The following is a 23,249-nucleotide window of genomic DNA, read 5'->3' as shown; positions in this document are numbered from 1 at the left end:
TGGATTAGTAGTGGTAAGCGTTACTAGTAATGATGTCTTCTGCTTTATACTAAGAGTTTTACTTAGTATAAACTTTTTACTTTTTACTTCATTGTAGATTATAAACTTCCTGGAAGCAGAAACTGAGAATTATTCAATCCCATTCTTCCAAACACACACAAATGGCACATTGCTTTGAATTTACAGCTCTTTGTAGATTGGATGAGAAACCATTGGGGTTTGAGTTGTCTGTGGTTTTAATTTCTTAGCAATGTCCAGGATTTCTCACTGCCCAAGACTGGGAACCAGAGGGGAATAAAATTGGTAGAGAAGTTATTAAATTGCTAATGAGTCATAAATTACCTCTTACCCTTTACATAATGTTGAAGGAAACTTCAGTTATAAAAGATAATATGGTTGCTCTAGCACCATCTAGAGGACAGCCTAGAAGTGTTTAAAATTTTATTTTACAACTTTATATCAGTTCACTTAAAACTAGATGCCACATCCTTCCTGTCTTTCCTCTTTTACTAAATATATCATGTTATGGTAAGGTATAGTTAATTCAGCTATTCAACCAAACTTTACGCCGTCTTTATCCATTGCTACCTGATAGCATGTTACTTTTTTGTGTGTTTACCTGTTCCAGCTGGATTGTAAGATACATGAGGATAGGATAAGGACCATGGCTTCTACCATAACCCCTAACTACTGATAGGATCTTATTATATATTGATTAATTAATGATAGGTATAGACATTACAAATAACCTCATGGGTTAGATCTAATATAACAGTATAGATGATTCTTAACAATGTAATGCCAAGTTGGAAAAAAAAAAAGGAATGAAGTCTGTAACATAATACTATATATGTAAATTAAAATACATGAAATTAAGACAGTAATATACATTTTATATGCATATATACAAACAAAAAATGTGTACATTAAACAAAGAATGGCTATTGGAAAGAGGCATAGGAATTGTGTAAAATGAGTCAAGTGATTAATAACAAAAAGAGGGTGAAAACTATAACCTTCGTTCTTAGCATATTTAGAAAACAGTAGATGAGCAGCAGTTGTTTGTTGGGGGAGAATAAATTAAGCAACCCAGCACACACCAATCAAAAGTTTCTATCTTATTTTCTATCTGTAACTTAATGGATTAGTGTACCAATCAAACACTTTAGTATTATTAACAAGTATTTATTTAGCAACAAGTATTAGACTGAGTAAAAGACTTAAGGTCTTTTTCCTACTTTCTGACACAGCCTCAGCTCATCATTACATGATTTCACTCATGTGTATCATGCTCATGGTAAATTTGTAAAATCTTACCTATTCTTCCTTCTCTGATCTACATATACTCCCTGGCTCTACCACAGTATGCAGCACATGTCTTTTTTTGATTAATGATTTTATGTATGTTCATTTTTCTCCCCTCCCCCTCCAAGAGAGTAAAACTTTCAATTCAGTGAAAATTTTGAATTTCCAGTAGCACTTGGCACAATGATGGGAATAATAAATAATGTATATTTGTTGGCTAATTGCATGAGAGCAGTATATGAAGTAGATTAATCTGATAATGGTTTACCAGTTGGTTTGACAGGAAGAATTAAAGCCTGGAGTAAGGACACAAGTCAGAGGCTTTCGGAATAGTCTACAGTTGAGTTAATAAGACTCTGGTGGCTGTGGTGGGAATGGAGAGGAAGACACTGAATTTAGGGAGTTCCAAGGCAGAATGACAGGCCTGGTTACTGGCTGTTATCCAGATGCCACAGAAACCCAGCTCTGCTTCCTCCCTTTTCAGCCCATGATCCCTCCTGTTTATGCCAAAGTTCCCTGCTTGCTTTACCGGTCCAGAATTCGGGTCCTCTCTTCAGGTCCAGAATTCTCGTAACTTAAGAGAATTCCAGCTGGGCAAGCAGAGCTCCAGAAGGCAAAACTGACAACAGTGGTAGAACTGGCTGGTCCCCAACTTTCTGTCTTCCAGCATGAAGGTAGCAGCAGCTTTTAACATCTCTATAAAAAAGCAAAAGTAAGGATGCCTGGCTGGCTCAGTTGGTAGAGCGTATGACTCTTGATCTCAGGGTCTTGAAGCCCCACATTAGGCATAGAGTTTACATAAGAGAAAGAAAAAGATTGGGGTACCTGGGTAGCTCAGTTGGTTAAGCGTCCGACTCTTAATTTCAGCTCAGGCCATGATCTCAGGGCAGGGAGATCAAGCCCCGTGTGTATGCGCGCGCGCGCGCGTGTGTGTGTGTGTGTGTGAAAAGAAAAAGAAAAAGGCAGAAGTGAAACAGTGGCTGGATTTTATGCCTTAAGTCATCAGTTCTAATAGGTTTTGTATTCAAGACTCCTTTCACTCTTAAAAATTATTCAGCGGGTGCCTGGCTGGCCTTAGTTGGAAGAGCATGTGACTCTTGATCTCAGGTTGTAAGTTTGAACCTTACATTGGGAGTAGAGATTACTAAATAAATAGACAGCTAAATATTAAAGACTTCTAAGAGCTTTTGTTTGTATCTATTGATATTGTATCTCTTTATATTTACCATAACAGGAATTAAGAAACTGTTAAATTATGTAGTTTTTAACCCATTTAAAAACAATAGTAAGAAACCTATTATATGTTAATGTAGGTTTATGAAAAATATAGTTTCTAAAACAAAAATATTTAGTGAGAAGAATGTTTTAAATGTTTTTACAAATGTCTTAAATGTATGGCCTAATAGAAGATGAGCTAGATTTTCATCTATACTTACATATTGATTTGTTGAAATATCACATGTTATATATAGCCTCTAAAAAAACCTCTTATTCAGGATAGAATGAAAATAAAAGACAAATTTGTTTTAGTATTATTATGAAAACAGTTTGATTTTGCAGAGCCCTTGAAACTATCTTTGGAACTTCCAGGGGTCCCAGAATCATACTTGGAGAACCACTGCCCTTAAGCAGTGCTTTTTAATTTCTCTGTCTAGGAGAGACTTAAAGATGTATGTTTCATTTTGTAGCCATGCCTAAGCATTCTTGGCATTTTTACTGAAACCCTCATTGCCCATTGGTAGAAATAGCATACTTAAAACAGGAATAAAAACAAGTCTTCAGTTTTAAAAATTATGTTTATTGGATATTGGCCACACACACATAGAATACTAAATTCAAAGCTCACTAACAAACTAATTATAGGGAGTTACCAGAAATGGTTTTGTCTGACTGATTCCTTTGTCTACCAGCTGTAGAATTTTCCTCCATGAACTGTGTTTTTTGTTGTTGTCATTTGTTTTTAAATATTTTTTTATTTTTAGCAATCTCTACACCCAATTTGGGGCTTGAACTCACAATCCTGAGATCAAGAATCATATGTTTTACTGATTAAGCCAGCCAGGCACCCCTCCCCATGGACTTTGAACTCAAATATAACAGACTCTTAAGAGAATCACGGCATTAATGGATGTAGAATGTATGTGGCCATGAAGTGAGATAAAAGGACCTATAGGGCTGATGATTGAGCTGTCTCAGTGTTGACTCCCTGATTTTCTCTAGAGTAGATTACAAGAAGGAAGTTGGATGAGACACAAAAGTTGGTGATAAGGGGACGATTGCTACTGTGAAAAGTAGACCTATTAATGACAAGAAAAAATGACTGCTGACAACCAAAGAGGAGACTGAAAAGCCAAACAAAAACTTAACAGAGCAATTTGGTTGTAATTAATAGAGGGTCATTAAGCCTTAATACTCCAGTAGCCTTTTTTTTTAATAGGTTATTATTTTTTTAAAGTAAACTCTACCCCCAACATGGACCTCAAACTCACAACCCTGAAATCAAGAGTTCCATGCTCCACTGACTGAGCCAGCCAGGCATCAAACCTTTAAAAGGGACACCTCTTTACCATACCATAGATAATTATATCTAGAATAATTCCCTGGGTCATCAAGAAAAAGATTAAAATATCCTCTGTATATGGAGAGTCCTCAGCTTATAAATGGCTTGTTTTCCAGAGTTGATCTCCAGAACTGTTTTTGGGGACTCAACCCATTTTTCTATAGAAACAGTTAAGTAATTGTTATTTTGGGTCCCAAACTGCTTTTCATTTTATCTGTTTAACAACTTCTGAGTGCCTAATATCAAGTTAGCTCTCACAGCTTTGTTTTAGTGGGAGAATGCAGCTGAGACCCAGGCCTGAGGAAATATACACTTTCCTTCCAGCTTCCATCATTTGCCCTGCATGGAGTTAGGAGTTAGGAAACTATGGCCTTGGTGCCAAACCCAATTTGCTGCCTGTTTGTGTCCTTCAGTCCCTAATCTGCCTGATGTGGCCTGCCCTCATCTCCCTGACTTCATCTTTTTCTCATTCCACTGTAGCCTCATATCCACTTTGCTGTTCCTCAAAACATACCAGGCACATTCCCATTAAAGGTCCTGCATTTTCTTCTACCTAAATGTTCGTCATTCTAATCTCCACGCAACTCACTGTCTCCCCTCTGTCAGGTGTCTCACCTTGTATGTCACCTTTTCAATGTTGACCTCCTTTGTAAAATAGCAACATCCCCACCCCTCACATTCTCTTTTCGTCTGCTTCTGCTTTATTTTTCTCCATAGAGCATACCACTGTCTAACATATTTACTTGTTCTTTTATTTATTGTCTATCTCCCATCATTTGAATATAAGTTGCATATAAGAGCAAGGACTGTCAGTTTTGTGCATTGCTATATCCCATCACTTCAGACAGCAACTGGCCCAGAGTAGATGTTCATTTGTTGAATGAATGAATAATGAAAAAGAGAAAGAGAGATACATGAATGCTAACCTGCTTTTTATCCAGGGAGTAGTTGTCAACATCAACCAGGATTGAAAATTGGGATTGAAATAAGATTTAAAAGTAGCATATAGGGGTGCCTGGGTGCCTCAGTCAGTTAAGCGTCTGCCTTTGGCTCAGGTCATGATCTCAGGGTCCTAGGATGGAGCCCTACATCAGGCTCCCTGCTCCATGGGGAGCCTGCTTCTCCCTCTCCCTTTGCCTGCCACTCCCCCAGCTTGTGCGTGTGTGCATTCTTGCGCTCTCTCAAAAAGATGATAGATGATAGATAGATAGATAGATAGATAGATAGATAGATAGATAAAATCTTTTAAAAAATAATAAAAATAAATAAAAATAGCATATAGGCAAATGCTAATGTTTCCATTTGAAAATTCAAGCCTACTAGAGTAGTTGGGTAACTTGTGAGTTCTTCCTCCTGCCCTTTCCCTTTCTCAGTCCCTTATTGTTGGGGACAAGGAGCTGGACTTATTAACCTCTGTTCTTCAGTACCTTGTCCAGTGAATTCCACAGAGTAGGCTTTTAATAAGTACTTGGTTCCAACCCAGGAATGGACCCTGGTATCTTTGTAATTGTTTGTTTGTTTGTTTTACCTTGAATACTTAGCATAATGTCTGGCAAATAATAGAGGGTCAGTAAATATTTGCTCCAGGAAGTAATAAATAAGTTAAATGAATTCTTTGTCTACTCAGAGTAAGACAATGCCCTGGGTTATCTATTGTAACAAATTACCCCCAAAGCTTAAATCAATATTATCTCCTGTAGTTTCTATGGATCAAGAGTAGCTTAGGTGGCTGGTTTTGTCTCAGGGTCTCTCCGGAGGTTGCAGTGAAGATGCTACCTGGGGCTGCCATCATCTGAAAGCTTATCAAACCCTGGAGGAATCCCTTCCAAGGTGGCTTACTCACATGGCTATTGGCAGGAGGCCTCAGTTTCTAGTCTCATGGACCTCTCCATAGGGTGGCCTGCTTGAGAGTCCTCACATCACAGCAGATGGCTTCCCCAAGAGAAGTAACCCAAGAAGCAAAGAGGGGGCCACAGTCCCTTCTATCACCTACTCTAAGTCATGCACACTGCTTCCACCACATTCTGTTTATTAGAAGCAAGTGGCTTCTGAGTACAACCCACACTCAAGGTGAGGAGAATTAGGCCTCACCTTTTTGAAGGGAGAAATATCAAATAATTTGTGGACATATTCTGCCACAATCACCCTGGTCCTCTAAACTGAGTAAAGAGAAGGTGCCCATATAAAAGAAACAGGACAGGTTTTTTCAGAGATAGTGTCTGTCCTGCCACTTACGTGCCCTTTTCAAGTCCAGTATTGCCTGCACTTTTGCCCAAAAAGTTTTTTGTTGCTCTGTTTTTGCTTTTTAGAGAAAGGGTTGGTACAGAGGGACAGATGAAGAAGGAGAAAAAGAAATATGAAGCAGGCTCCATGACGTGGGGCTCCATCTCACAACACTGAGATCGTAACCTGAGCCGAAATCAAAAGTTGCACATTTAACTGACTGAGCCACCCAGGTGCCCCTAAAAGGAGACTTTTTAGAACACTTTGAAATTCTCCCTACCAAAATTAATAACTTTTTATATTTATTTTTTAATATGTAAAACATGCACATGGTGCAAAATTCAAAGGTAAAAATGAGTATACAATGAAAAACAAGTTTCCCTTGTCTGAAACCCAGCCACTCAGTTTCCCTCCCTGGATAAGACTGCTATTGCTAGTTTGTTTATCCTTCCAGAGACCTTCTATGCACTTTTACATATTTATATACTTTTTTTTATATACAGATGGTAACATAACTATGGTTACTGTTTTATATCTTGCTTCTTTTCCACTTAAGATTTGTTCCATAGCAGTTTATAGTTGCTTTGTTCTTTTTAACGGCTGCATAGTATTTCTTTGTGTGGATGTACAAAAATGGATTTAATTGGTCCCTCATTGAAGGACATTTAGTTTGATTTACATTTTTTGCTGTTAAACATTGCTGCAGAAAATACCTCATTCATATTGTACCCTGAGAATTTTTATGGGTAAATACCTACAAGAGGAATTGTTGGGTCAAAGAGTATGTGCTTTTTGAAAAGTAATCCCAGGAGGCACCTGTGTGGCTGTTGGTTGAGCATCTAACTGTGGCTCAGGTCATGCTCTCAGAGTCCTGAGATCGGCTATGTTGGGCTCTACACTCAGCAGGGAGTAGATTCTCTCCCTCTGCCTTTCTCCCTATACCCCTTCCCCTGCATGTGTGTGTGTGTGCTTGCTCTGATAAATAAAATCTTTCCAAAATGTGTTTAAAAAAAAAAAAATGAAGAGAGTAGTCACCTGAGCATGAAGGTACTAGATCCCTGAGAGAAAGAAGGTGCTAGCAGAAGTGGTAAAAATGAAAGCCCCAGTGGTAACATTTACTCTTTCCACTATTGTGCTTGGATCAGTCTAGGCTGTGCAACTGTTTTGAGACTGAATTGTCCTCTGGAACAGAGCAGTGCTGCTTTGGGATTGGGTGTTTTCTCAACACTGCATTCCTCCTGAGACTGGGCAGAGCCTGACTGCTGCCTCATACCTAAGTCATTTCCCCTTCACTTTGCTCTGGTATCCATCACCTGTAAGAACGGAGAATATTCAGCATCCTAAAATTCAATATTGCTTAATGAGATTATGTCTATAAGACCCTTGGAAGATAACCACCTAGAGAAACAAACAAAGCACTGTTTATTACTACTATTTTTAGCATTATTATCTTGAAATATGCCAAGCCTTTCCTTATTTTGTGAACACTGATTTAAAATAGGAAGCTTTTGGGGGTGCCTGGCTGGCTCAGTTGGTAGAGCATGCGACTCTTGATCTTGGGGTTGTGAATTCAGCCCCCATGTTGGACATTGAGATTACTTAAAACAAAACAAAAACATCTCAATAAAGTGGCAGATCTTGTTTTAAAAAAAAAAAAAAAAACTTTGGGCAGCCCCGGTGGCGCAGCGGTTTGGCGCCGCCTGCAGCCCGGGGTGTGATCCTGGAGACCCGGGATCGAGTCCCACGTCAGGCTCCCTGCGTGGAGCCTGCTTCTCCCTCTGCCTGTGTCTCTGCCTCTCTCTCGCTCTCTATGAATGAATAAATAAATAAATAAATCTTTAAAAAAAAAAAAACTTTATAAAATAGAAACCAATTTTTCTCTTTCTCTGCAGTCTACATGCTACCCTAATAGAGAAACTAACTCCATTAAGTGTTATTTTCTGCTTTTTCCTTCCTGTCCTCTTATTCTTCCAGCTGTCTCAACTCAGAACCTTGTAGGAAAAGAGTTACACTTCAGAAAAATGTGTTTGCTTTGACATTTAAACAAGCCTCCATTTTGTTTTTCCATATTAGAATTTTTCTGCTTCCCCTCTCATTTCCAGCACTTTATCTGACCTGTCTTCTTTTCAGCTCATTCATTATTGCTAAGGTTTGCAGATTATACCAGAGGAGGAAGACAGATTTATAAACATGTGTTCCTGCCCGGCTGTTTCAAGCGTAGGAGTAACATTTATCTTCAAATTGTACGGCTGCTTTCTATATGCAGCTGTGCTCATCTGCCCTTATTAATGAGGTGCCTATCTCTAAGTCTTACATTGTTTAGAAATAAATGGACTCTTTTCCTATTAAAATTGGTAATGCAGTAATCAGAGGAGCCCACCACTGGGAGGAGACATCTATTTGAATTCACTTTGCTAATGGCCATAAAGAATTTATTTAGCCTAATTGCTTTCTTAGGAGGTTTGCCATTTCCCCTAAGATTCCAGGGCCTTGGCAGCCTGGGTGGCTCAGTGATTTAGCACCGCCTTCAGCCCAGGGTGTGATCCTGGAGCCTGGGGATCGAGTCCCACATCTGGCTCCCTGCATGGAGCCTGCTTCTCCCTCTGCCTGTGTCTCTGCCTCTATCTCTCTCTCTCTCTCTCTCTCTCTCTCATGAATAAGTAAATAAAATATTAAAAAAAAAAAAGATTCCAGGGCCTTGGAAAGGGGTAGGAATTCTATTCTTTTCCTCTCATGGCCCCCTACAATCCTGTATGTGTCTTTTATCTAAGATGAAAATAAAGGGACATTTTAAGGAAACTAGGTATAGTGTCATAATCCATTACAGATAATTGTGTAATACCTTGACCACTAATAAATAATGAGATCTTTGATAAATTACTTAACCTTTCTTAGCGCTCATTTCCTTGTTTGCAGAGTAGCTGTAACAATCACTGTATGATCAGGATTATTGGAAAGATTGTGCTTTCTCTGTATGGCCTGCCTTGTTAAAAAAAGTGAACAAGGCTGTGAATATTTGATAAGATCATGAGTATGAAAACACCTGGTGCATAATAGATGTGCAATAAATGTTTGAATTAGAATCCATTTGGTTAACCCAAAGTTCTTTTTTGCCCTAATTTCATCAGTGAGACTTTCTGGTAGGGTAATCCTTTTATTTTTATTTTTTTTCCTTCCAGCTCCCTTGTCTGATCTGGTTTTATGATCCAGCATCCTAAAATTGCTTTTTGAAAGAAAACAGGGGGGATCCCTGGGTGGCGCAGCGGTTTGGTGCCTGCCTTTGGCCCAGGGCGCGATCCTGGAGACCCGGGATCGAATCCCACGTCGGGCTCCCGGTGCATGGAGCCTGCTTCTCCCTCTGCCTATGTCTCTGCCTCTCTCTCTTTCTCTTTCTGTGACTATCATAAATAATAATAAATAAAAATTAAAAAATTTTGAAAGAAAACAGGGACTAAACAAGGTCTTATTTAAAGTCATGCTCACAATTCAGGGTTCAAGTACTGATGCTCTATGGTTTTGTCTAAAGCACTCTCTTTGGACTTATTTAAAGCCTCCTGTGGGCTAGTTAATAATCTTATTTATTTCTGTTTTAATCCTGGAGTATTGATTAAAAATCTGAGAGTCATAGAGGTTAAGTGACTTGACCAAGGTTACACTGTAACAGAGTGAGGATTTGGACTAAGGTTTTCTAATTCCAAGTCCATTGATCTTTAGATAGCATTCCACATCAAAGAAGAAAATGAATATAGGTGAATTACTACAAATGTGCCCTGGGAGTGCTGGGTAGAAATTATATTTTATTAGTATATGACCAAAGACAAAGAAAAGGCTAATTCTAGAGTTCCCAGACTTACTCTGTAGATATATTAGAAAATGTGCTTTGGGACTTCCAATCAAGATGATTTACTATGTTCAAACTTTTGACACATCCCCTGTGTTTCAGACACATAGCAAGAAATAAAATATATAAAATGAAAATCAACATATTTGGACCCAAAAACAAAATAACCACCTTCATGGACCAAAAATAGAAGAGATTCAAGTCACTGGGTAAAGGTGAAACTGTGGGCCTACTAGCCTCTGGAGAATAGAGAACAGTGCCTGAAAGATGAGTTTTTTGAGTGGTAACTAGATACTAAAATGCCCCATAAAGAGATAGAACTTAGAAGCCAGGGGAGATGCCATCCCCCAACCAGCCTCATGAAAGATTTCCAAAAGTTAATTGAGTGGGGAGGAGGGAAGCCTAAGGAGTTGTGAAGAAGTATGCCAATCTGCCTTCTCATACAATGATTAGAACTATGATATCCTAAATTTCTTCTAATGGCAGAGGCCATTAAAAGACCTATTCAGGCTGTGTTTTTAGGGGACTAGATGAAAGAAATTGCAAAACCTATAAACAGAGAAGAAAACTAACTTAATTAGTTTTTAAAAAAATCCCACTCAAAAAGCCTGCAAAGTATAATTTTATATAATAGAAATCTAATGCTAAGAATGATAATAAAAATTAACTAGAACTTCCATTTTGGAGACGATGGAGTAGACATACTTTTCCCTATTTCTCCCACTAAATACAACCAGAAACCCTGTATATTATATATGAAAGAAATATAACAGGATTGTGAAGGTGGGTAAAAGAATGCAGACCATCCAGGGACCTCAAATCCTTTAGAACAACATGATAGTAAATTCTCTGGGTTTTCTTTTTGCCTTGTATGTCCCCAACATGGAGCCGAACATTATACTTAATAATGAAAGAGTGATTGTTTACCCCAGTAAGAACGGGAAAAAAGCAAGGATGTCTGCTCTCACTACCCTTTTTCTATGTAGTGCTAGAAGTTCTAACTAGTGCAATAAGGTAAGAAAAAGGGGAAAAGGCATGCAGATTAGGAAGGAAAGAATAGAATAAACATAAAAATCTATTTTGTGTCTATGCTAGCTATGAACACATGGACACTGAAATTAAAAATACAGTACCATTCACAATAGCTCAAAAAAAGTGAAATCCTTGGGGCGCCTGGGTGACTTAGTTGGTTAAGTATCCGACTCAGTTTTGGCTCAGGTCATGATCTCAGGGTCATGGGATCAAGCCCCACATCAGGCTCTGCACTCATACATGTTGAGTATGCATTTCCCTCTCCCTCTGCTCCTTCCCGTTTGTATACTCTCTATCTCTAAAATAAATAAAATCTTTTTTAAGTGAAATCCTTCGATGTAAGTCTAACAAAATACCTACATGATTTGTGTGTTGAAACTATATAGTACTGATGAAAGAAATTGAAGAAGATCTACATAAAGGAGGAGCATAGAGTAAGGATGTCAAATTTTCCCAAATTAATACACATATTTAATGTTAATTACTATCAAAATTCTAGCAAGATATTTTGTAGATGTAGACAAGATTATTCTAAAATGTATATGGCAAGGCCAAAGAAACAAAAACAGCTAAAACAGTTTTGAAAAAAAGAACAAACGGAAAGAATCAGACTACCTGACTTTAAGACTTATTTTATAGCCACAGAAATCTAGGCTGTGATATTGGCAGACAGACACAGACCAGTGGAACAAAACAGAGAACCCAGAATAGACACACAACTACACCCAGCTGATCTTGGTAAAGGTGCAAAAGTAGTTCTTGGGATGAAAGATAGCCTTTCCAACAACTGGTGCTGGAACAAGTGGACATCATGGACCAAAACAAAGGAAGAAGACTCTCATACAAAAACTAACTCAAAATGGATCAAGGACTTAAACAGAAAACATAAACCTAAAAGAAATCTTCAGTAGGCAAGGAGTAAGGAGTAGGGTTAGGCAAAGAGTTCTTAGAATTGGCATCAAGAGTATGGTTCATAAAAAGGGAAATGGATAATTGTATTTCATCAAAATTAAAAATGTTTGATCTGTGAAAGACCTTGTTAAGATATGAAAAGTCAGGGGATCCCTGGGTAGCTCAGCGGTTTAGTGCCTGCCTTTGGCCCAGGGCGCAATCCTGGAGTCCTGGGATTGAGTCCCACGTCAGGCTCCCGGCATGGAGCCTGCTTCTCCCTCCTCCTGTGTCTCTGCCTCTCTCTATGTCTATCATAAACAAACAAACAAACAATCTTAAAAAAAAAAAAAAGTCAAGCTAAAGAATAGAAAAAAATGTCCAACAAAGGACTAGTATCTAGAATATATAAAGAACTCTTAAAACTCAACAATAGAAAACAATCTCAGAAAATGGGCTAAAAACATGAACAGGTATTTCACCAAAGAGGATATTCAGATGGCAAATAAGCACATAAAAAGATGTTCAACATCATTAGCCACTACAGAAATGCAAATTAAAACTACAATATGAGACGTTACTACACAAGTATTAGAATGACTAAAATTAAAAGTTAATGCCAAATACTGGCAAAGATGCCATGAAACTGAATCTCTAATGCTTTGCTGGTGAGAATGTAAAAGAATATATAGCTACTCTGGAAAATAGTTTGGCAATTTCTTTAAAAACTAAATATGCAACTATAAATGGTCCAGTGATTATACTCCTGGGTATTTATCTCAGGGATACGAAGAGTCAGTTTCACTAAAAGCCTGTACAGAAATGTTTGTGGCAGCTATATTCATAATAGCCAAAAACTAGAAACAACCCAGATGTCCTTCACATTCAGTAGGTGGATGGTAAAACAAACTGGTACCTCCAAACTATGGCATACCAGTCACCAGCAAAAAAGACTGAACAATTGATACATGCAACAACTTGGATGAATCTCCAGATAATTATATGCTGGGAAAGGGGAGGGGGGAACAGTTCCAAAACATTATGTGCTGTTTGATTCCATTTATATAACATTATTGAAATGACACAATTACAGAAACAGATAACAGATTAGTGGTTGTCAGGAATTAAGAAGGAATGAGTGTGAGAGGGAAGTGAGTGAAGCTGTAGAAGGGCAAAAGGAGGTATCCTTGTGTTGATGGACATATTTTGTATCTTCATTGTGTCATTGCCATTAGGGGAAACTGAGTGAGGGTTCAATGGGGTCTCTGTTATTTCTTACAACTGTATGTGAATCTATGATTATCTCAAAATGTAAAAAGTAATTTAAAAAATTTAACCACCGGGAGTTAAATGAACACCTAATGAAAATAGAGTATGGTACAGTCAGATAGAGACTAATAAGTCCGAGGTACCTGGGTGGCTCAGTTGGTTAAATGTCTGCCTTCTGCTCAGGTCATGATCCCTGGTATGGAGCCCCACATCAGGCAACCTACTCAGCAGGGAGCCTGTTTCTCCCTGTCCCTTCCTGCTGCTCCACCTGCTTATGCGCTTGCGCTCTGTCTCTCTCTGTCAAATAAATAAAATCTTTAAAAAAAATTACTATAATAAGTCCAATTAGAATTCTTAAAGAGGGGATCCCTGGGTGGCTCAGCGGTTTAGCGCCTGCCTTTGGCCCAGGGCGCGATCCTGGAGTCCTGGGATCGAGTCCCACATCGGGCTCCCGGCATGGAGCTTGCTTCTCCCTCCTCCTGTGTCTCTGCCTCTCTCTCTCTCTCTCTCTCTCTGATAAATAAATAAATAAATCTTTAAAAACATTTTAAAAATTTAAAAAAAAAGAATTCTTAAAGAGAAACAGAATAATAGTGTCTATTAAACAAAGAGCCAGAAATTAAATAATGTCATGTAGTTATGAAAATTTAACCAGTTTAAAATTTGGAAATAATAGTCTTTGAGGGATCCCTGGGTGGCGCAGCGGTTTGGCGCCTGCCTTTGGCCCAGGGCACGATCCTGGAGACCCGGGATCGAATCCCACGTCGGGCTCCTGGTGCATGGAACCTGCTTCTCCCTCTGCCTGTGTCTCTGCCCCTCTCTCTCTCACTGTGTGCCTATCATAAAAAAATATATATAATAGTCTTTGAAATATGTATTATAGTCATTGAAATTTTTTTTAATTCAGTACCTTAGATAAATTCTAGGAACAAATTATGAATTGGAAGAATCAAACACAAAGAGAAAAAATACCTTAAATAGAGGGTTAATGGCTCAAGAGGCTCTCAGACATATCAGACATGAGCCCTAGGATATAGAAGAGATTGAAAAAATGGCAGAGAGACAGTAAATGAAAATACAATAAGTGATGATTTTCCTGAATTAGATTCTAATTAGAAACCTGTTTGGGTAGGTGGTACATTTGAAGTATACTAAATACATGAAAGTAAATGCATTATTTTAGTAAAACATGGTAGATTGAAAGTACATATTTACCTCCCAGTTTCTCCCTTTATAACTCATTCAAATGTCAGTAAAGGGATTTGTTTTTAAGGTATAAACTCACAGGTTTCTTTAAAAACAGACAAGACGCACCTGGGTGACTCAGTCAGTTAAGCCTCCCACTTTGGCTCAGATCATGATCTCAGGGTCGTGTGATCAAGCCCCACAGAGGGTTCCTGCTAGAGATTCTCCCTCTCCCTCTGTCCGTCCCCCTGCTGTGTGTGCTCACTCACATGCTCTCTCTCTCTCTCTCTTCTCTCTCTCTCTCCCTCTCAAATAAATAGATAGATTTATTTATTTATTTATCTATCTATCTATCTTTAAGAAAAAACAGACAAGACTACTGCAAACAAGTATAATCAATAGAACTTTGGAAACTAGAAAGCAGATGTACAAGTACTGATTTAAGAGACCTGAAAAAATGAAAGCTTGTTTTTTTTTTTTTAGTGTTGTTTCTTTGTTTTCTTATCTGAGATTGGGAGGAAGGAGAGCCAAGAAATAAGAAGGAGTACACTTATCATAATGAACACTGAGTAATGGATAGAATTGTTGATTCACAATATTGTACATCCAAAACTAATATAACACAGTATATTAGTTATACTGCAATTTATTTATTTTTAAATTTTATTTACTTATTTATTTGAGAAACAACACACGTACATGTGAAAGCAAGCAGGGAGAGGGAGAGGGACAAGCAGACTCTGTGCCAAGCACGGAGACCCAACAGGGCTCCATCCCATGACCCGAGATCATGACATGAGCTGAAATCAAGAGTCAGACATTTAACTGACTGAGCCACCCAGGCCCCTTGGAATTTATTTTTAAAAATTAAAAAATGATAAAATACATTTACAGTACGGTACTGTATTTATTAAAAAAAAAAAAAAACCAGGCACCTGGTTGGCTCAGTGGGTTAATCATCAGACTTTTGGTTTTGTCCAACCCTTGGTTTTGGCTTAGGTCAGAATCTCAGGGTCATGAGATCAAGCCCTGTGATTAGGGCTACACACTCAGCAGGGTGTCTCCCTGAGATGCTCTCTGCTCCTTCCCACCTCATATATGCATGCATATGCTCTCTCTCAAATAAATGAATCAATATTTTTAAAAGTAAGTCCATATATAAGATGACCCACACACTTCAAACCTGTGTTGTTCAAGGGTCAACTATAACTAAATATCTTTGGAGAGATAAGATATTGCATCCATGGAACAAGAACAGGATCCCCTCTTTTTTTTTTAATATCTTATCTATTTATTAGAGAGTATAAGCAGGGGGAAGGGGCAGAGGGAGAGGGTGAAGCAGGCTGTCTGCTGAGCAGGGAGCCTGATGTGGGTCCTGATCCCAGGATCATAGCCTGAGCTGAAGGCAGATGCTTCACTGACTGAGCCACCCAGGCGCCCCAGGATGCCTTTTTTTAATTAAAACTACAGTAGTAAAAATGGAAATTCCAGAATATAACTTAGAAGATGAAGGGAACTGCCTTAGAATATAGACAAAGGAATGGAAAATAGGAGTGAAAGATAGAAAAGAGGATTAATATAGAAGGTCCAACTTCTAGAGAAATAGAATTCCAGCAAGCAAGAATAAGGGGCAAGTAATTGATAAGGTGGCAGAAAATTAGTGGCAGTATAGTAGATTTGAATAACTATCAGTCATTTATAAAACACCCTAAAACTGCAGAGTATACATTTTAAAATATTCTTTTCAGGTACACATGGACTATTCTTCAAGATAGATCATATTTCAGACTATTTGAAATCATATAAAGTATGTTCTCTGCCACAGTCAAATTATATTAGAAATGAATAACAAGGGCAGCCCCGGTGGCGCAGCAGTTTGGCGCTGCCTGCAGCCTGGGGTGTGATCCTGGAGACCCGGGATCAAGTTCCACGTCGGGCTCCCTGCATGGAGCCTGCTTCTCCCTCTGCCTGTGTCTCTGCCTCTCTCTCTGTGTGTCTATGAATAAATAAAATCTTTTAAAAAAAAAAGAATAACAAAAAGATATTTGGAAAATCCCCAGATAGTTTAAGATTTGACAACACTTTTCTAAATAACCAGGGTCAAAAAGGAAATCACCAGGGAAACGAGAAAATGTTTTGACCTGAATGATTATGAAAACATATCAAAGCATGTGGAATGCAGCTAAAGTAGGTTATGAGGGAAATTCATACCTTTAAATGCCTATATTTGAAAAGAAAAAGATCAAAAACAGGCTAGCAAACTTGTTCCATAAAGGGCCAGGTAATAAATATTTTAAGCTTTGCAGGCCACACAGCCTCTCTGTTGATACTCAGCTCTCCCTTACAGCATGAAATCAGGCATAGACAATGCATAAATGACTGAGTGTGGCTATGATTCCAATAAAACTATATTCATGTCACATAACATATAATTTCACATAACATAGTATTCTCCTTTTCATTTTTCTACCATTAAAAATGATCCATAGGGATCCTTGGGTGGCGCAGCGGTTTAGCGCCTGCCTTTGGCCCAGGGCGCGATCCTGGAGACCCGGGATCGAATCCCACGTCGGGCTCCCGGTGCATGGAGCCTGCTTCTCCCTCTGCCTATGTCTCTGCCTCTCTCTCTGTCTCTGTCTCTGTCTCTGTCTCTGTGTGACTATCATAAATAAAAATTAAAATTAAAATTAAAAAATTAAAAAAAAAGATCCATAGCTTGTTAATAATAACTTTAAAATATCTCATGGGGGACGCCTTGGTAACTCAGTGGTTAAGGGTCTGCCTTTGGCTCAGGGTGTGATCCCGGGATCCTGGAATCGAGTCCAGCATTGAGCTCCCCACAGGGAGCCTAGTTCTCCCTCTGCCTCTATCTCTGCCTCTCTCTCTCTCTCTCTCTCTCTTTCTCTGTCTGTCATGAATAAATAAATAAAATCTTAAAAAAATATATCTCAGGGAACAATATTTATGGCTGTAATAAGACGTAAAAACCATAAGCCATAAAGGAGAAGCTCAATATATTTGACTTCACTAAAATGTGAAACTAACCAAAAATACTTTAGAGGATAAGCCACAAAAACAAAAAGTTAAGTTTTAGGAGCGCCTGGGTGGCTCAGTCGATAGAGCATCTGGGACTCTTGATCTCTGGGTCATGAGTTTGAGCCCCATGTTGGATGTGGAGATTACTTTAAAAAAAAAAGTTTTATGCCAGATTGACTTCTAGATGGATTAAAGATTTAAAGATAGGGATCCCTGGGTGGCGCAGCGGTTTGGCGCCTGCCTTTGGCCCGGGGCGCGATCCTGGAGACCCGGGATCGAATCCCACATCGGGCTCCCGGTGCATGGAGCCTGTTTCTCCCTCTGCCTATGTCTCTGCCTCTCTCTCTTTCTCTCTCTGTGACTATAATAAATAAATAAATAAATAAATAAATAAATAAATAAATAAATAAATAAATAAATAAATAAATAAATGAAATTTAAAAAAAAAGATTTAAAGATAAAATCGGGTGCCTGGATGGCTCAGCAGTTGAGCATCTGTCTTCAGCTCAGGGTGTGATCCCAGAATCGAATCCCACATGAGGCTCCCCACAGAGAGCATGCTTCTCCCTCTGCCTATGTCTCTGCTATTCTCTCTGAGTCTCTCATGAATAAATTTTTTTAAAAATCTTTTAAAAAAATAAAATCTTAAAAAAAATAAAGATGAAAAAATCAAACTGTAAAAGTACTAAAAGAAACCATAAGAAAAAAACTATTAATGAAGTGATGGAATAAGGAAAGCCTTTTGAAATAGGACAGAAAACTCGGAAGCCATGAAAGATTGATAAATATAACAACATAAAAGTAAATAATTTCAGGGCACCTCCTGGCTTAGTAGGACATGCAACCCTTTTTTTTTTTTTTAAGATTTTTATTTATTCATGAGAGACACAGAGAGAAAGGTAGAGACATAGGCAGAGGGAGCAACAGGCTTTCACAGGAAGCCCAATAACCTGGACCCTGGAATCACGCCCTGAGCCACAGGCACATGCTCAGCCACTGAGCCACCCAGGCATCCCAATAGGGCATACAGCTCTTGATCTCAGGGTCATGAGTTCAAGCCCCTCATTGGGTGTAGAGATTACTTAAATAAATAAATCTTCTTATAAAGGGTAAATAATGTCTACGTAGCATTAACCACCATTAGCAAATGACAGATCAGGGGATATGTGATATACATACGTGATATGTATAACAAACAAAAGGCTTACTCTGGTATATTAAGAATTGCAAATAAACTGTATAATTTAGTAGAAAACTGAGCAAAGGATTTGAACAGATAATTTACTTAGGAAGGAAATATATCTCATAATGATGTTTTAAAATAATATGTACAGGGCAGCCCTGGTGGCTCAGTGGGTTTGGCGCCACCTCCAGCCCAGGGCGTGATCCCGGAGATCCGGGATCAAGTCCCACATCAGGCTCCCTGCATGGAGCCTGCTTCTCCCTCTGCCTGTGTCTCTGCCTCTCTCTCTGTGTGTCTCTATGAATAAATAAATAAAATGTTTTAAAAAATAAAATAAAATGATATGTACAAACTCACAGTAAGAAACATTAAATTAAAACTACATAAAACGCTCTTTTTCTACTATCAGGTTGGCAAAGATCAACAAGTTTGAGAACACTGTATTGCCAAAGGAAAAGGACAGCTGGTGTTCTCATGCACTACTGATGGGTATATAAATTAGTATATCTTCGATGGCAGATTGGGAGTATTTATCAAAAATCCAAATACAAGTGCTCTATGATTAACAGTTTTACTAACAGGAATTTATCTTACAAATTACAACAAACTCTTATTAGATAAAGATTAAAACATTTGTATAAGGTTATCTGAATCTTCTTGTCTTCCAGGGATGTTGGTGGTGAATGTAACATGGAGGAACAAGACATATGTAGGTACACTTCTTGACTGCACACGGCATGATTGGGCACCCCCCAGGTAAGCACTCTACAGCTTTTTGGTGTGTTTTAATCTGAACCACCCTAATCAGTGCCCTTATGCCTTCATCCTGTTAGACTTGAATATCTCTTAAGACACGCAGCTTTTGAAGAATATGATGGTGTAAGGTAATATAAGGAAGGTACTCTGCTGCTCTGGCATTCAAGAGTAGTAAATGAATTATGTGTTAATGAGTTGGATAGGAATGGGGAGGAGATCCTTTTTTAAGCCTTTTTCTGGAATTACTAGTTCTCTGGAACTCTGGCTTCTAGCAGTAGTCACTTTGAGACCAAGGCCATTGAGTCTGCCTGTGGGTGAACAAACAATCATTGATGATGCTTTTTGATGGTAGCTATCTCCCAGGAGTTTAAACTCAGGAACATTTTCAGTTTTATTAATATAGACAGTGTGGGTTTCACAGGGACCTTTTCAGGTTGACATTTCAGTGAATGGCACTTTATAGCTTGTTTGTACCCAGTTTGCCAGAGTTTGGGGAGTCCAGATGTTGGAGAAAGATGTACAGCTAGCATGCAGATAGCATCCTAGGAGCTCACCACTTAATGCAGTTCCCACGCTTTCAAAAGTTCTTTAACAAATCATATTCATTGAAAATGATAGTTACCATCTGGACAGTTCTTCTGGAGGCAGCTACACTGGTTTGAAGATGTTTTCTCTTCTTAATAACACCCTGTTGTGTTTGCCCTTTGCTAAGGTTCTGTGACTCCCCCACCAGTGACTTGGAAATGCGCAATGGCCGGGGTAGAGGCAAACGCATGCGTCCCAACAGTAACACACCTGTCAATGAGACAGCCACAGCCTCTGACAGCAAAGGGACCAGCAGCAGCAGCAAAACCCGAGCAGGAGCAAATAGCAAAGGCCGTCGGGGCAGCCAGAATTCTTCAGAGCATCGCCCACCTGCCAGTAGCACCTCTGAGGATGTCAAGGCCAGCCCTTCCTCAGCTAACAAGCGGAAAAACAAACCGCTTTCAGACATGGAGCTGAATTCTAGCTCAGAGGACTCCAAAGGGAGCAAGCGTGTCCGTACGAATTCCATGGGCTCAGCCACTGGTCCCCTCCCTGGGACCAAGGTGGAACCCACTGTTTTAGACAGAAATTGTCCCTCCCCAGTCCTGATTGACTGTCCCCACCCAAACTGCAACAAAAAGTATAAGCACATCAATGGACTTAAGTACCACCAGGCTCATGCCCACACAGATGATGACAGCAAGCCGGAAGCAGATGGAGACAGTGAGTACGGAGAGGAGCCCACCCTTCATGCAGACCTAGGGAGCTGCAATGGTGCGTCCGTTTCACAAAAAGGTTCCTTGTCCCCTGCCCGTTCAGCTACCCCCAAAGTTCGGCTCGTAGAGCCCCATAGCCCTTCTCCTTCAAGCAAATTCAGCACAAAAGGTCTCTGTAAGAAAAAGCTGAGTGGGGAAGGGGACACAGACCTTGGGGCCTTATCGAATGATGGCTCTGATGATGGACCCTCAGTTATGGATGAAACAAGCAATGATGCCTTTGATTCTTTGGAAAGGAAGTGTATGGAAAAAGAAAAATGTAAAAAGCCCTCTAGCTTGAAGCCTGAAAAGATTCCTTCCAAAAGCTTAAAGTCAGCACGGCCTATTGCCCCTGCCATCCCCCCGCAGCAAATCTACACCTTCCAGACCGCCACCTTCACAGCAGCAAGTCCAGGCTCCTCCTCAGGCTTGACCACCACCGTGGTCCAAGCCATGCCCAACAGCCCCCAACTCAAGCCTATTCAGCCCAAGCCTACTGTGATGGGAGAACCTTTCACAGTCAACCCGGCCTTGACTCCAGCCAAGGACAAGAAAAAGAAAGACAAAAAAAAGAAGGAGTCTTCCAAGGAACTTGAAAGTCCTCTGACCCCTGGGAAGGTGTGTCGAGCAGAAGAAGGCAAAAGCCCATTCAGAGAATCATCAGGAGATGGGATGAAGATGGAGGGGCTCCTGAATGGCTCATCAGACCCCCACCAAAGCCGCCTGGCTAGCATCAAGGCAGAAGCTGACAAGATCTACAGCTTCACGGACAACGCCCCCAGCCCTTCAATTGGAGGCAGTAGCCGCATAGATAGCACCACCCCTACCCAGCCCCTGACTCCTTTACATGTAGTGACCCAGAATGGAGCTGAAGCCAACTCCGTCAAAACCAACAGCCCTGCATATTCTGACATATCTGATGCTGGGGAGGATGGGGAGGGCAAAGTGGACAATGTCAAATCAAAAGACCCTGAACAGTTGGTTAAGGAAGGGGCCAAGAAAACTCTTTTCCCCCCTCAGCCACAGAGCAAAGACTCACCATATTACCAAGGCTTTGAGAGTTACTACTCTCCAAGTTATGCACAGTCCAGCCCAGGGGCTCTGAACCCTGGCAGCCAGGCGGGACTGGAGAGCCAGGCTCTGAAGACAAAAAAGGACGAGGAGCCTGAGAGCATAGAGGGAAAAGTGAAGAATGATGTCTGTGAGGAAAAGAAACCAGAGCTGAGCAGTTCCAGTCAGCAGCCCTCTGTTATCCAGCAGCGTCCCAACATGTACATGCAGTCCCTGTACTACAACCAGTATGCCTATGTGCCCCCATATGGCTACAGCGACCAGAGCTACCACACCCACCTCCTGAGCACGAACACGGCTTACCGGCAGCAGTATGAAGAACAGCAGAAACGGCAGAGCCTGGAGCAGCAGCAGCGGGGACTGGACAAGAAGGCCGAGTTGGGCCTCAAGGAGCGGGAGGCAGCACTCAAGGAAGAATGGAAGCAAAAGCCTTCAATTCCACCAACTCTCACCAAGGCCCCCAGCCTGACGGACCTGGTCAAGTCGGGACCTGGGAAGGCCAAGGAGCCAGGGGCTGACCCTGCCAAATCAGTCATTATCCCCAAGTTAGACGACTCCTCCAAACTCCCCAGCCAGGCCCCAGAAGGACTTAAAGTGAAGCTGAGTGAGGCTGGCCACCTAGGCAAGGAGGCCTCTGAGGCCAAGACAGGTGCTGAATGTGGCCGGCAGGCAGAGGTGGATCCGATACTCTGGTACCGACAGGTAACTGTTCTGGGAGAAGATAGAAATACTATTTGATAGCCTCTCTCTCTTCCTCACAAATCAGGGCTCTCGGGATCCCTGGGTGGTGCAGCGGTTTGGCACCTGCCTTTGGCCCAGGGCGCGATCCTGGAGACCCGGGATCGAATCCCATGTCGGGCTCCCGGTGCATGGAACCTGCTTCTCCCTCTGCCTGTGTCTCTGCCTCTCTCTCTTTCTCTATGACTATCATAAATAAATTTTAAAAATTTAAAAAAAAAACAATTTAAAAAAAAAAACAAATCAGGGCTCTCCTTATATGGGGGGTCAGCAGAGTACAGCTTGGCAGGAGAGATCTACACTTTTAAGGATTCTTTACCTTTGTAAATCATGTTCGTGTTTTTAAAAAGCACATTTACATCAGTTGAAGGTGTTTTTCCCATTTGACAGAAGAGGCCCAGGTAAATTAGCTTGATTTGTCTAGGATAATTTCCAACTTCACTGGCAGAGCCAGAACTAGAACCGGGTCATCTCAATTCCTAGTCCAGTGTTTCTTCCACTGTTTGATTCCTATGGAGTAAGTTAATGGTGATCTCTCCATTTCCCAGAGTGAGTTACTAGTCAGACTGAGTTACTTCTAAAAGATTTTATAGGTGGGGTGCCTGGCTGGCTTGGTGAGTGGAGCATGCAACTCTTGATCTCAGGGTCATGAGTTCAAGCCCCAAGTGGGGTATAGAGGTAACTTAAAATCTTAAAAAAAAAAAAAAAAAATTTATAGGTAGAGCTAGAACTAAGAACTTGGTATCATACCATGCTCTGCTCATGAGACTTAGAAAGTCTTCCCTTTCCTCTTAGTGCCACAGCTAGACCTCCCTCCTCTGAGGTGGGCAGCACTCACACTCTGCCCCTGAGATTTCTCTGAAGATGTAAAACTGCCTCAAA

The 23,249-nt window shown here is 40.3% G+C and overlaps 1 protein-coding gene across 4 annotated transcripts in view; it reads left to right on the top strand.

The window, feature by feature from the left end:
- Positions 1-23,249, top strand: part of ZNF609 (zinc finger protein 609) — a 208,308-nt gene that overhangs the window by 177,547 nt on the left and 7,512 nt on the right. For all 4 annotated transcript variants that reach the window (XM_055319671.1, XM_055319673.1, XM_055319670.1 and 1 more), the window contains exons 4-5: positions 19,191-19,278; positions 19,991-22,331. In XM_055319671.1, coding sequence (XP_055175646.1) covers positions 19,191-19,278; positions 19,991-22,331 — 2,429 coding nt within the window. The remainder of the gene's footprint in view (positions 1-19,190; positions 19,279-19,990; positions 22,332-23,249) is intronic.

Source organism: Nyctereutes procyonoides, unplaced genomic scaffold (assembly GCF_905146905.1).
Source record: "Nyctereutes procyonoides isolate TBG_1078 unplaced genomic scaffold, NYPRO_anot_genome, whole genome shotgun sequence".
In the NCBI taxonomy this organism is placed as follows: Eukaryota; Metazoa; Chordata; class Mammalia; order Carnivora; family Canidae; genus Nyctereutes; species Nyctereutes procyonoides.
This window is presented reverse-complemented; position numbering and strand designations above follow the sequence as displayed.